The following is an 11,818-nucleotide window of genomic DNA, read 5'->3' as shown; positions in this document are numbered from 1 at the left end:
ATCCACTCTAATGATCATGTTTCTATATATGTAAGATTATTGCCAGATCATGTATGCAGCCATGAACATGTCTGAAAATAAATATAGAATTCTCAGAGATGAGAGTATAGTACATGCTAAGTACTATTCAATTAAATTTACTTTGAGTCTAGTTCTATTAATGAATTCCTATAAGAGATACAGCATTGGCAATAATAACATTAATACACTTTAGAATTCTTTTACATTTAAGGCAAATCAGAGGAGATACAATATATATATGAACATTAAGTGAAATAAATACTGAAAAGAATAAAAAGCAAGGATATTATTTTAGATATAAATGGAAAACAAATATCCTGGGCAAAACAAAGAGCAAATTGAATACAATATAATAATGAAGTTCTAGTTAGATTCAAATTAAAGTGTTCAGAACAAATCTCAAACTATATTTCATTTGCTTATTCCTATTTGTTGACATTCAAATAGTGTTGCAAACCAACTCTTTTCAGTTCCTTTTGTCAATCCAAAGCAAATGAAATCTAGATAATATTAACACAAATGTGTCTCTATATGCCATTCTATGTAATACTCTAAGCAATTACATATACTAATTCATTTTATCCCCCAACAACCTTATGAGGTGGACACTCTTATCATCTGCATTTTATAGATGAAGAAATTTAGGTTTAAATAACCTACCCATAATCACACATCATATGAAATGGCAGAGCTGGGACTCAAACTGTTGTTTGTGTGTGGCTTCAGAATCTATTCTCTTATCTACATAAGTGGAATTGGAGAAGTGGGCAACTTTTTAGATAATGTAGATCCAAATTTAAGTCTTGGGTACATAGACATCATAGGTGAGATATATTTATGTTCAAGTTTGTAGTTAACCTAAGATGACCATCTTCAAGATGGTCTGTCTTCCTTTAGAGTTAGAAACCAGCAAAAAGAGGTGCTTACAAAACTTAGGAATTGGAGGGGAAACTAATAGTGCTTTGTTGTGACCATTAATTAGGTAAAAAATAAAAATTAAGAATGACGTATTTAATGAATTCCCTATAGCCTTAATTATTGGAGAAAAAGATATCTATGTATGCTCTTTTGAAATGTTATCAGTATGTGAAGTTAAAATCAAGAAAGATGGCCTAAAAGGACAGTGTAACATATTACATCATAGATTATTCCCCCCAAATAAACTGCTAAATTTAAAAACAGCCTATTATATTTTCCCTGCATGGAGGAGGAGTTAATGATATAAATAATGATCACCCAAAAAACCATTCTATTGCAGTCAGGAAAGTTGCATTATCCATTCTGAAGGATTCATACAATTTACACAACTTTTGCAGGACCTGAAATATGACATTTAAAGTATTTTTTCCATTTTGAGTATACAAAGAGAGAGAGAATAGTTTTAATATCTCCCTGGTAAAATATAGGCAAGAACTTTAAATTTCATTGAAGAAAAGGTAAAAATCATTTTAAAGGAATTTGAATACAAGTAGATGGAAAATTCAAAATGCAAAATCCATACTCTGAAGTTTTGAATACTCTCACTTGTTTTAAAAAAAGCAAGAATTTTTTCAAACTTCCTGATGACTTGAGGGCTGTTTTTAAGGGGGAAAGTAGAAGGAGTTTGAACATTAATTGTTGAGAGAAAGAGAAATTAATTGGTGAAATAGGTATTAGATATTAATTAGTATTTTTAGTTCCTTAAATTGCACTTTAATAATATTATTTCAAATTACTAAACTAACATTAATAATTGGTTAATATTGATGGTTTGTGAATTTTGTAAGAAAGTCTTATAAATTTTTGAGATTTGTTTCTACTAGATAGATAAATTAGATACCTCAGGCTTGCCATTTGAGTGAAATAACTATAAAGCAAACAATACAGCTCACTGGCGAAAGCAAACTAAAATTATTATTAATATCAGCTAAAATTCCAAACTAAATCTATAAGATATTTTTTATCACATGTATTGAAATGGAAATTTAGAAAGGAGATATTTGAATAATGAGAATTTGGCTTGAGAAATTTATGATGTAGTCTAAGACAATTTCTAATAATTCCTTGTAGGACATACTAAATAAAGAGATTATATGTTTAATGTATCAAAAATTTCAAACATCTAATGTCTGCCTCACAATACATCTTTAAACTCAGGAAGTATGAGTCTTCCAAATCTGTTGTTCTTTTTCAAAGACTGTTTGGCTATTCTGGGTCCCCTATATTTCCATATGAATTTTAAGGTCAATATGCCAATTTCCAAAAAAAAAAAAAAAAAAAAACCAAATCTGCCTGGGATATTGATAGGGATTGTATTGAACCTGTAGACCAATTTGGCAATTTGGGAGGTATCATCATTTCAACAATGTCGAGTCTTCTAGTCCATGAACACTTTCCATTTATTTAAGTCAGCTTTAATTTCTTTCAATGATGCTTTGTTGTGTACAAGTCTTGCACTTATTTTGTTAAATTTGTTCCTAAGCATTTTATTCTTTTTGATGCTATCATAAATGGAATTGTTTTCTTCATTTCCTTTTTGGATTGTCCAATGCTAGTGTATAGAAATACAATTGATTTTTGTACGTTGATCTTGTATCCTCCAACCTTTCTGAACTCATTTATTAATTTTAGTAACTTTTGTGGATTCCTGAGGATTTTCTTTAGGCAAGATCATGTCATCCACAAATATGCTTTTACTTCTTTTCAATCTGAATGATTTTCTTTTTCTCATCTAATTGCCCTGGCTAGATTTCCAGTACAATATTAAATAGAAGCAGGGAGAGGGGGCATTCTTGTTCATTTCTCATCTTTCACCATTAAATATGAAGTTGGCTGTGGGTTTTTATAATTGCCCATTATCAGGTTGAGGATATTTCCTATTCTTACTAATTTGTTAAGTGTTTTTATCACGAAAAGGTGTTAGACTTTGTAAAGTGCTTTTTCTGTGTAAATTGAGATGATTGTATGGCTTTTCCCTTTTTGTTAATATGGTATATTTTATTGATTGATTTTCATATGTTAAACCAGCTTTTGATTTCTGGGATAAATTCCACTTGGCTGTGGTGTTTAATCCCTTTCATATGTTGCTGGAGTCAGGTTGCTAATATTCGGGTGAGAATTTTTGCATCTATATTCGTAAGGGATAATGGCATAGAGTTTTCTTTTCTTGTGTTATCTTTGCCTGCATTTAACATCAGAATAATATGGGCCTCACAGAATGAATTGGGAAGTGGTCCCTGCTCCTCTTTTTAAAATCAGGTTTGTGAAGGACTGGTGTTAATTTTTTAAACATTCAATAGAATTCTAGTCCTGGGACTTTCTTTGTGTAAATTTTTTTAAAAATAGTATTATTATTTTTTAAGTTTATTTATTTATTTTGAGAGAGACAGAGAGAGTGCAGGGGAGGGACAGAGAGACAGGGAGAGAGAGAATCCCAAGTAGGCTCCATGCTGTCAGTTCAGAGCCTGACACCAGGCTCAAACTCAGAAACCATGAGATCATGACCTGAGCCAAAATCAAGAGATGGATGCTTAACCAACTGAGCCACCCAGGAGCCCCTGGAAAGTTTTTTGATTACTTATTAAACCTTGAATAGGAAAACATTCAAGATGAAAAAATTCACTTCCCCAGAGATAAATTTAGGCAAAACAAATCTGAAAATGACAATAGAGAACACAATTTTAATTTTTGATAAACCCCAAATTGTTCTAGAAGTTGAGTTTCTCATCAAAGCTCTTTTCCTCATAGACAGCCCATATTATCTGGAGCCAAATGACTTTAGAAATCTGAACCCATTTGTCTCTGATATTCTGGTCAGAAACCTCTCACATTAATAGTTCTGCAACTAAGTCCCGATGATGTTGATATCCCCCAAATACTCAAAAAATGGCCTTATGAGAAGTAGTCCACTGAAGGTTCCCTGTTAGTCCTCCACAACAGGAGCAGAAAACCGAGAGTGGAAGATGGCTGAGTCAACTCAGTGATCAAGAGGATAGAGAACCTGTCAGCTGAGTAGACTTATGTGGAGGTTCAGGGAATGACAGGTCAGGCTGGGATAGGTCCTAGACCATGTCAAATGGAGGTGGCTTATAGTCCTTAATAACAGCAACAGCTTGTGCCTGGCTGTGCCTGTCACTTAGGAGCCTAGTAGTTATGCTTCAGTGCTCCATACTTCGACATGTAAACATCAAATACTCTGAAGCTTCGAATCATTGATAAAAGTCCTGAGTTTTAACTCAAGTTACATCCAGGTTACCACCTTGTTTTATGTGGCACCAGCTCAATGCATAAAATAAGATAGTTTTGCAGCAAGTTTTTCTGGCTATCCAGCAAGTATGTGTGTCATCCAGGACTACCATGTGCAGCAGTGTCATATATATTAATAAAGACCATGATTTTTTTCCTGTAGGTAAACCCTATGTATCAATTACTTCAGCTACAACTCGATTTTCCTCAAAATCAGTTTGTTCACTCTGAAGATTGAAAAGTAAAAAATGTCTCCATTAGCTCCCAAGTCTACAGCTGTAACAGACACCAAGATAAACAAGAGTCAGAGGGTGACACTCCCTGCGATTTTGCCTCATGGAGCAAATGCAGAGTAGGACCACCTACTCTGTAGTAGGGAGAGCGGGACCAAATCAAACACATCATTAGGTGTTGGTCTCAAACTTCTGTGTCTGACAAAGTTGAGCTAAGCTTCTTAATTAAGGCTTGGGTTTGTAGAACCTGGGACTGAAACCACCGTGAGACTCCTCTTTCCTCCCTTCGATAAGGCTACCAAAATCAGTACTGGTGTGAGTGAAACCTCCAGTAGGAGAGGAGTGATCAGTAAAGTATCACCAAGCATATGAGGAAGACTAACAGTGTGAAAAATGCACTCAACAGATAAAAGAATGTATACATAACAAACACAGATTCAGAACAATATGGAAAGAACTTAAGAGTAAAAGACATTTAATGTCCTCAAACAAAAAATAAGTTGTAAATAAAGAACAAGCTGTTATGAAAACTTATCAAATGGAAATTTTGAAAAGAAAAAAAAACTATAGTTTTTTTTCAGTATATTGGGTGAATCTCAGGCTGAGACCGAGAAAGTACCAGAACATCGGGATAAAGGTAAAAAATCTAAAACAGAGTAAAGAAGGGGCTCTTGGCTGGCTCAGTTGGTAGAGCATGTGACTTTGATCTTGGGGAATGAGCTTAAGCCCCATAGTTGGAATAGAGATTACTTTAAAAAAATAAAATAAAGAAGTTTACAGATAAAAAATGGCAACTATACTGAGTTCATACTTTTAATCAACAGTGTTGAATACCAAAGAACAGAAGGAAAATGAGTTTAGATTTAAATATCTATGTTCAACCAAACTATTGGCTAAGAAGAGAACTATTAGACATAAAAGTATAGATTTCTAGCTTTAAAATATACAGCAAGCTACCCTAAGAAGCAAGTATAAATAGAGAATAAAAGTGGTGACATGTACAGAAAAACTTGCATTAAAAAAAAAAAGTCCTCATTTACAAGGAAGCCATATTTAAGGATTAAGAAAGAGTTCTAAAAAGTATGGTAACTTACTTCATTAGTTTTAATGAGTGATACTTGAATATAGTTTAGTTTTTTAACAAACCTACATAAAAGTTTTAAATTCATTGTCATTTCTTTGCTTTTAAGTGTTAAAAACTAGATTGTGAATGTCAAGGAAATATTTAAGTTATTTATGAATTTATGTTTTCAGAGAGGTAAAAGAATGTACACTATCCAGAATTACATTTTGAAAATACATTAATGATTGGCTACTTTAAAGTTTATTCAAAGACTTTCAGATCTTGCAAATTTCACTTAATTTTTATACCACGAGGACTAACCAGAGTTCAAGAGAATAATCGATTAGAGGCTAGTGAATTTAAATACAGATTTCAGGAAGTTAATTTGGTAAACAGAAGGTCTGGGAAGTTGACAGTGCTTTTATAAATTACTTTTATTTCATTTCTTCTTTATTGCTGAAATCAAAGATGTGAGCAAGTGCATCTGGAACCCAACTGGAGATCAGTACATTGTTTTACAATTCTCTGAGTTTCCAGAAATCTCCACACAAGTGAAGGAAGACAGCTAAATAATATATTGGTTCTATGGAAATTGGCATTATCAATCCCCAGCCCTTTCTGAAGGTAGCTAGTTCTTTTGAAATTCAGTGTACAGATAAGTTCCAAGTAAATGAGCTCTTGAAAAATTCATTGATTTCTCAAATGTTTTTTAAAAATTACTCATTCAGCAAAAGCTATTCAAGCATCTACTATGTGTGAGGCATAATGCCATGTGTTGGAGATACAAGTCTGAATAAAACAGAAACAGATTCTACTGTCAAGTTCCTTAAAGTCTAGTAAGGTTATTTAGTATATTTGGGCAGAGGAGCCATTTTAATTTCTCTTACTTTTTGAAAATTAGAATATTAGAGATCAATTTGGAAATAACTCACAGTAATGAACTTACTAGTCCTCACAGAAGACTACTAAAAATTATCATTAACATAGAAGGTCATCGCTTTTACCTTGTACCAGACTTTCAGTATGGGAATTCCAAAAAGTGGCCACAATAGATAGTACTATACATATGGTACCTTCTCTGTCCTGTAGTTAATATCCAGGTAAAGAAGTTTTTGAAAATTGTCTTTAAATAAAAGGGAAAAACCTTCCAACAGCACAGAAATAAAAATCAACTTTGAAACAAGAGTAAGGTGTAATTGTTTCTAATCTTCAAATTTAGTCTAGAAGATCTTTTCTGGCTTTACTAAATTCTGTTCACTCAACAATAGGTGAATTCAATGGATCTACCAAGTTACTAACAGCATCTGTTCTTCTGTCTTCTGGGTCTAAATGAGTGCTCAGCATATAGCTCCTCCAACTTTAGTCCCAGATCATATACCATATTGGCCAAAAAAAGAACTGCTTTCTATACTTTCCACAATGGAATAGTAGCTCTGATACTACCTAGGACTAAGTCAGCCAAACAGAGAAGACTTGGTCACAATTCTTTGATCTTTTCCTCTCTTAATGAAAATTCAGCCAATTTATGAAAAGAAGAAAAAAAAATCTAAACAGAAGAGCCAGATTAAAATATCTCTATAAAGTGCTTCATCAATGAAAGGAAATACTCTTTCCCCTGATTATTAAGGATTCATGCATTTGATCTCAGTTATGTAAAATGACACCATTTATAGCTGCACTTTAAAATATGACTGAAGTCATGTCAATCTTAAATTTTTCTTCTCTTTTGGGGATTTTCAAATTTGTTGAGAAACTTCAGTTTTCTCTCTTCTAGTCATAAGTATTCAATTCTTGGAAAGTTCTGTCCTTCTGGATGAGAAAATGCCTTCAAGAAGAAAACCAATTTTTTCCTAATCAACTTATTTAACTGGGGACTAAATATTTTATCACTTAAAAATAAGTTTTTCTCTTTCACTCAAAATAGCCATAAAATGTGACTTTGGTTGCCTCCAGATTTTATTCATAGTTATAGCCAATTTAGACTTTCACAATGATACTGCTCTTTTAGAAAACTTTCAATGTTTATTCACTTCTGAGAGAGAGAGAAAGAGAAAATGAATGAGTGGGGGAGGGGCAGAGAGAGAGGGAGACACAGAATCTGAAGCAGGTTGGAGGTTCTGACCTATCAGCACGGGCCCTGATGCAAGGCTCAAACTCACAAACTGTGAGATTCATGACCTGAGTCAAATCAGTCATTCAACCAACTGGAGCCACCCAGGAGCCCCTTGCTCTGTCTTCTTTAGAACTACCTATTCTTGTATATCTTTTAATTACATTGTAGGTGGTAGAATGCTAGTGTGGATGGACAGTCCTCAGAAGGACCATATATAATCCTGGGTCATGTCAGGTTGAAATCAGGAGAAGGGAACCAAGACAAAAAACAAAAATTACATATATATGTATGTATCCATATATATAATAAAATTATATAATTTTATAAAATATAATAAAATTATATAATATACATATATGTATATATTATAATTTTTGTTATAGATTTCCCTCATATATCACCACCTAAATGCCAAGTAGATATTAATTTTAAAAGTAGGACTGGATGGGACACTACTTTTACATAAAGCATTTAGAGATCATACATGTACGTGCTTTCTTGAAATTATTAAAAAACGACTCTTAGGTTGATAACTTCTCTCAGAATTTACACACTAAATTGTCATAGCATCAGATGCCCCACTAAACAACATTTTCATGCAAAATGTAAAAGCACAATCTGTTTTTCAAAATGCTGTAGGTTTATATTTTTTCTTCAGTCTTCATGAGAATATTCTAGGCAAATCCAAGAGTAATTTGCCTTATAGCCTGTATTTTGTGTGCATTTATGACAACGGAAATGTAAAAATATTGAAATATTAATTGCAAATGTCAAAACAGAAAATGAACTAAATGTATTGTCCCTAAAAACATGGTGTACCTTAAAGAAGGTACAGCTTAGAGAAAACACATTTTAATCTATCCACAAACTTCATTAACTACAAAGCTGCTTTAAGTATATTATAAAGAACATTATCTGACTGTATTCAACAGGGTAAATTACAAGATTACTGTTTTGGAACTCTATCTACATTGCTTTGGATAGAGAATTTGAGATAGTTCCTTAAAGTAAACTTGTTTGAAATCACCATTAAAAGATAATGAATCTATTTCTGCTCACCTATTAGAAAAAGAAAAGAGGCATTAAGACTGCATTACTAAGACAGGAAGCAGATAAAAGAGAATACACGAGGATTAACAAAAACCACAAAGTAAAATCAATATTTAAAGACAATATTACATCAACTAAAGATTCTTGATTATAAAAGAAAACAATCAAAGCCAAACAATTACTTTTTGACCTAAACTATCATTAAAATTGGAGCTTTGCTTTAGTCTCACTCGGTGTCTTCAACCAGACCATTGGTAATAATCGGTTTGAGGAACTTGAACTCATTGGTCCCAAATCCTCCCGTCAGACACACCTCGTACTGGTAGCTCTGGGACAGCGTCCCCGCGCCGCTGACGTCCACCAGGTGGCCCGGAAAGTGGCCCTCAGGCCCCGAGCAGCGACCCGCAGACGCCGCCCGGCTCCGCCTGCACAGCCGCACCGCCACGAACACCAGCACCGAGAACAGGAAGAGCGACGACACGGACGCCAAGGCCACGACCAAGTAGACGGTGAGCGGGTCGGCCCGCGCCTCGGCCGCCGCCACCTCCGGGAGCGGCAGGTAGGGCTGCGAGAAGCCGTCCACCAGCAGCACGTGCAGCGTGACGCTGGCCGAGCGCGGCGGCTCGCCATTGTCCTTGACCAGCACCACCAGCCTGTGCTTGACGGCGTCGCGCTCGCTCAGCAGCCGGGCCGTGCGCACCTCGCCGTTGTGCGCCCACACGCCGAACAGCCCGGGCTCCGTGGCCTTGAGCAGCTGGTACGACAGCCAGGCGTTCTGGCCCGAGTCGCCGTCCACCGCCACCACCTTGGTCACCAGGTAGCCCGCCTCGGCCGCCCTGGACACCAGCTCGGTGCAGGGCGCAGAGCCGTTCTGCGGCGGGTACAGCACGAAGGGCGCGTTGTCGTTGTCGTCCAGCACCAGCACGCGCACCCGCGCCTGGCTGCTGAGCGCGGGCGAGCCGCGGTCGGCCGCGCGCACGCCGAACTCGAACGCCTGCAGCGCCTCGTAATCCAGGGACCTGAGCGCGAACAGCTGCCCGTTGTCCGCGTTGATGGACACCAGGGAGGCCAGGGGCAGCTGCGGGTCCGCGGGCGGCAGCAGCGAGTAGGTGACCTGGGCGTTGGCGCCCGAGTCCCTGTCCGTGGCGCTCACGCTGCCGATGTGCAGGGCGGGGCTGTTGTTCTCGCGGACGCGCAGGGTGTAGGTGGTTTGGCTGAAGGCGGGGGCGTTGTCGTTGACGTCGGAGACCGTCACGGTTATGTTGTGCTGCGTTTTCAGTCTGGGGGTCCCCAAGTCAGTGACGGTGATGGTGATGTTGTACTCGGATTTGGTCTCTCGGTCCAGAGGTGTGTTTGTCAGTAGGGTGTAAAAATTCTCAACAGAGGGTTTAAGGATGAAGGGGAGACTGTCCTCGATGGAACACATAATTCTTCCATTTTCTCCAGAGTCTAGATCAGAAACACTGAAAACAGCCACCACAGTCTCTGGAGAGTTCTCAGGGATAGGGCTGGTAATTGAGGACAATGTCAGTTCTGGTGGGTTGTCGTTCACATCAACCACCTGAACTATCACTGTTGTTTTCCCTGAAAGGCCTCCGCCATCTTTGGCTTCTATGTCCAGTTCATAAGTATTCATCTCCTCAAAATTCAAATATTTGACTAGCTGGATATCACCAGTAATTGGATTTAGCTGAAAAGTTTTACGAATTTCTTCAGAAGCATGAAAAAATGCATATGATACTGTCCCAAAATTTCCTGTATCTAAATCAGTAGCTGAGACAGTGACAACAACAGAGTTAAGGGGGCTGTTCTCTAGAATCTGAACCTCGTAGAGTGTCTGTGTAAATTCTGGGGCATTGTCGTTTATGTCTAAGACCAGGATGTGGATCTTGGCGATCCCAGACCGGTGTGGAGAGCCGCCATCCAGCGCGGTAAGAGTCAAAATGAACTCTGGCTGCTCCTCACGGTCCAGAGATTTGTCCAGCACTAGTTGTGGGTACTTTCTTCCATCCCTACGACTGCGTGTGAGAACGTGGAAATGGGAATTAGGAGTGATCGTATAGTTTTGGAGACTGTTTCTTCCCACATCCAGGTCCTCAGCATTTCCCAAAGGAATCATGGTTCCTGGTGGCGTGTTTTCCAAGAGTTTCAGCTGCATTTCATTTTCAAAGAATACCGGAGAATGGTCATTTACATCTATGACGTGAAGCTCATTTGTAATAAACTGCAAAGGGTTTTGCAGTAATATCTGAAAATGTAGTATACATGGCTCCGTGGGGCCGCATAGCTCTTCCCGGTCCAATTTCTCACGCAGGTGCAAATCGCCAGTTTGATGGTTAAGCTGAAAATGCTGTTTGTTTCCTTTAGACACAACTTGTGCACCCCTCACAGCCAGTTCCCCTTCCCCAAGCCCTAGATCATTTGCTATGTTGGCTATTAAAAAGCCCCTCTCTGTTTCCTCAACCACAGAGTAGCGTCTTGACTCAGACCCAGCCAGAGACCCACCCAGAAAAACAAACAGAAACAGGACTTGCCTTTGTCTAAGAAAGCGCTCCCCTCTGGCCTCCATTGTGCTTTCGGCCATGTTCTTCCTGGAAATATTGCCAAGCTAAGCCTCTGGCAGTGCTAGGAAACGCAGTCTTTTGCCTTCCAATCTTTGAAGAAGGCCTAGCGAATAATTCTTTCCAGGGCTCAGTTTTGGTTGCTTAAAAATCTGCCCAGGCTCACAACCCCTAGTTTACGGCACTGGATCTGTGCCTTACGCAGTGCGCACAGTTCCTGTGGTTTAATTCGCCTTCTTAGACAACAGTGCCACCATGCGTTCGCTGGCAGTTTAGAAATCTCCGGAGAAGGTGTTTTGTTCGGGCGAGAGGGGGGTGGGTGTTGTTTCGATATTTTAATCGCTTATTCCCCTTATCAAACCCATATGACGCTGTTGGAGGAGGTTCTTGTGTTATATCAGTGAAACTAACACAACCGAGGTAAATGAAATGTGCTGTTATCTAAAAAAAAATCCGTCTCTGGTGGAGTCCTCATTTACATGATTTTGATTATTTATATGATTTCGCTGCTAGGGCTACTCCGCCTGCCCTTCTGTAATTATTACACGTAAAC

General features: G+C 37.9%; 1 protein-coding gene across 1 annotated transcript in view; it reads right to left on the bottom strand.

Moving 5' to 3' along the window:
* PCDHB3 (protocadherin beta 3) overlaps positions 1 to 11,673 on the bottom strand; it is a 31,808-nt gene extending 20,135 nt beyond the window's left edge. The window contains exon 1 of the mRNA XM_042937394.1: positions 9,018 to 11,673. Within this exon, the coding sequence (XP_042793328.1) occupies positions 9,018 to 11,288 (2,271 nt within the window). The 5' untranslated portion in view covers positions 11,289 to 11,673. The remainder of the gene's footprint in view (positions 1 to 9,017) is intronic.
* Between the last annotated feature and the right edge of the window lie 145 nt (positions 11,674 to 11,818).

The sequence above is a fragment of the Panthera leo genome, chromosome A1, assembly GCF_018350215.1.
Source record: "Panthera leo isolate Ple1 chromosome A1, P.leo_Ple1_pat1.1, whole genome shotgun sequence".
Classification (NCBI taxonomy): Eukaryota; Metazoa; Chordata; class Mammalia; order Carnivora; family Felidae; genus Panthera; species Panthera leo.
This window is presented reverse-complemented; position numbering and strand designations above follow the sequence as displayed.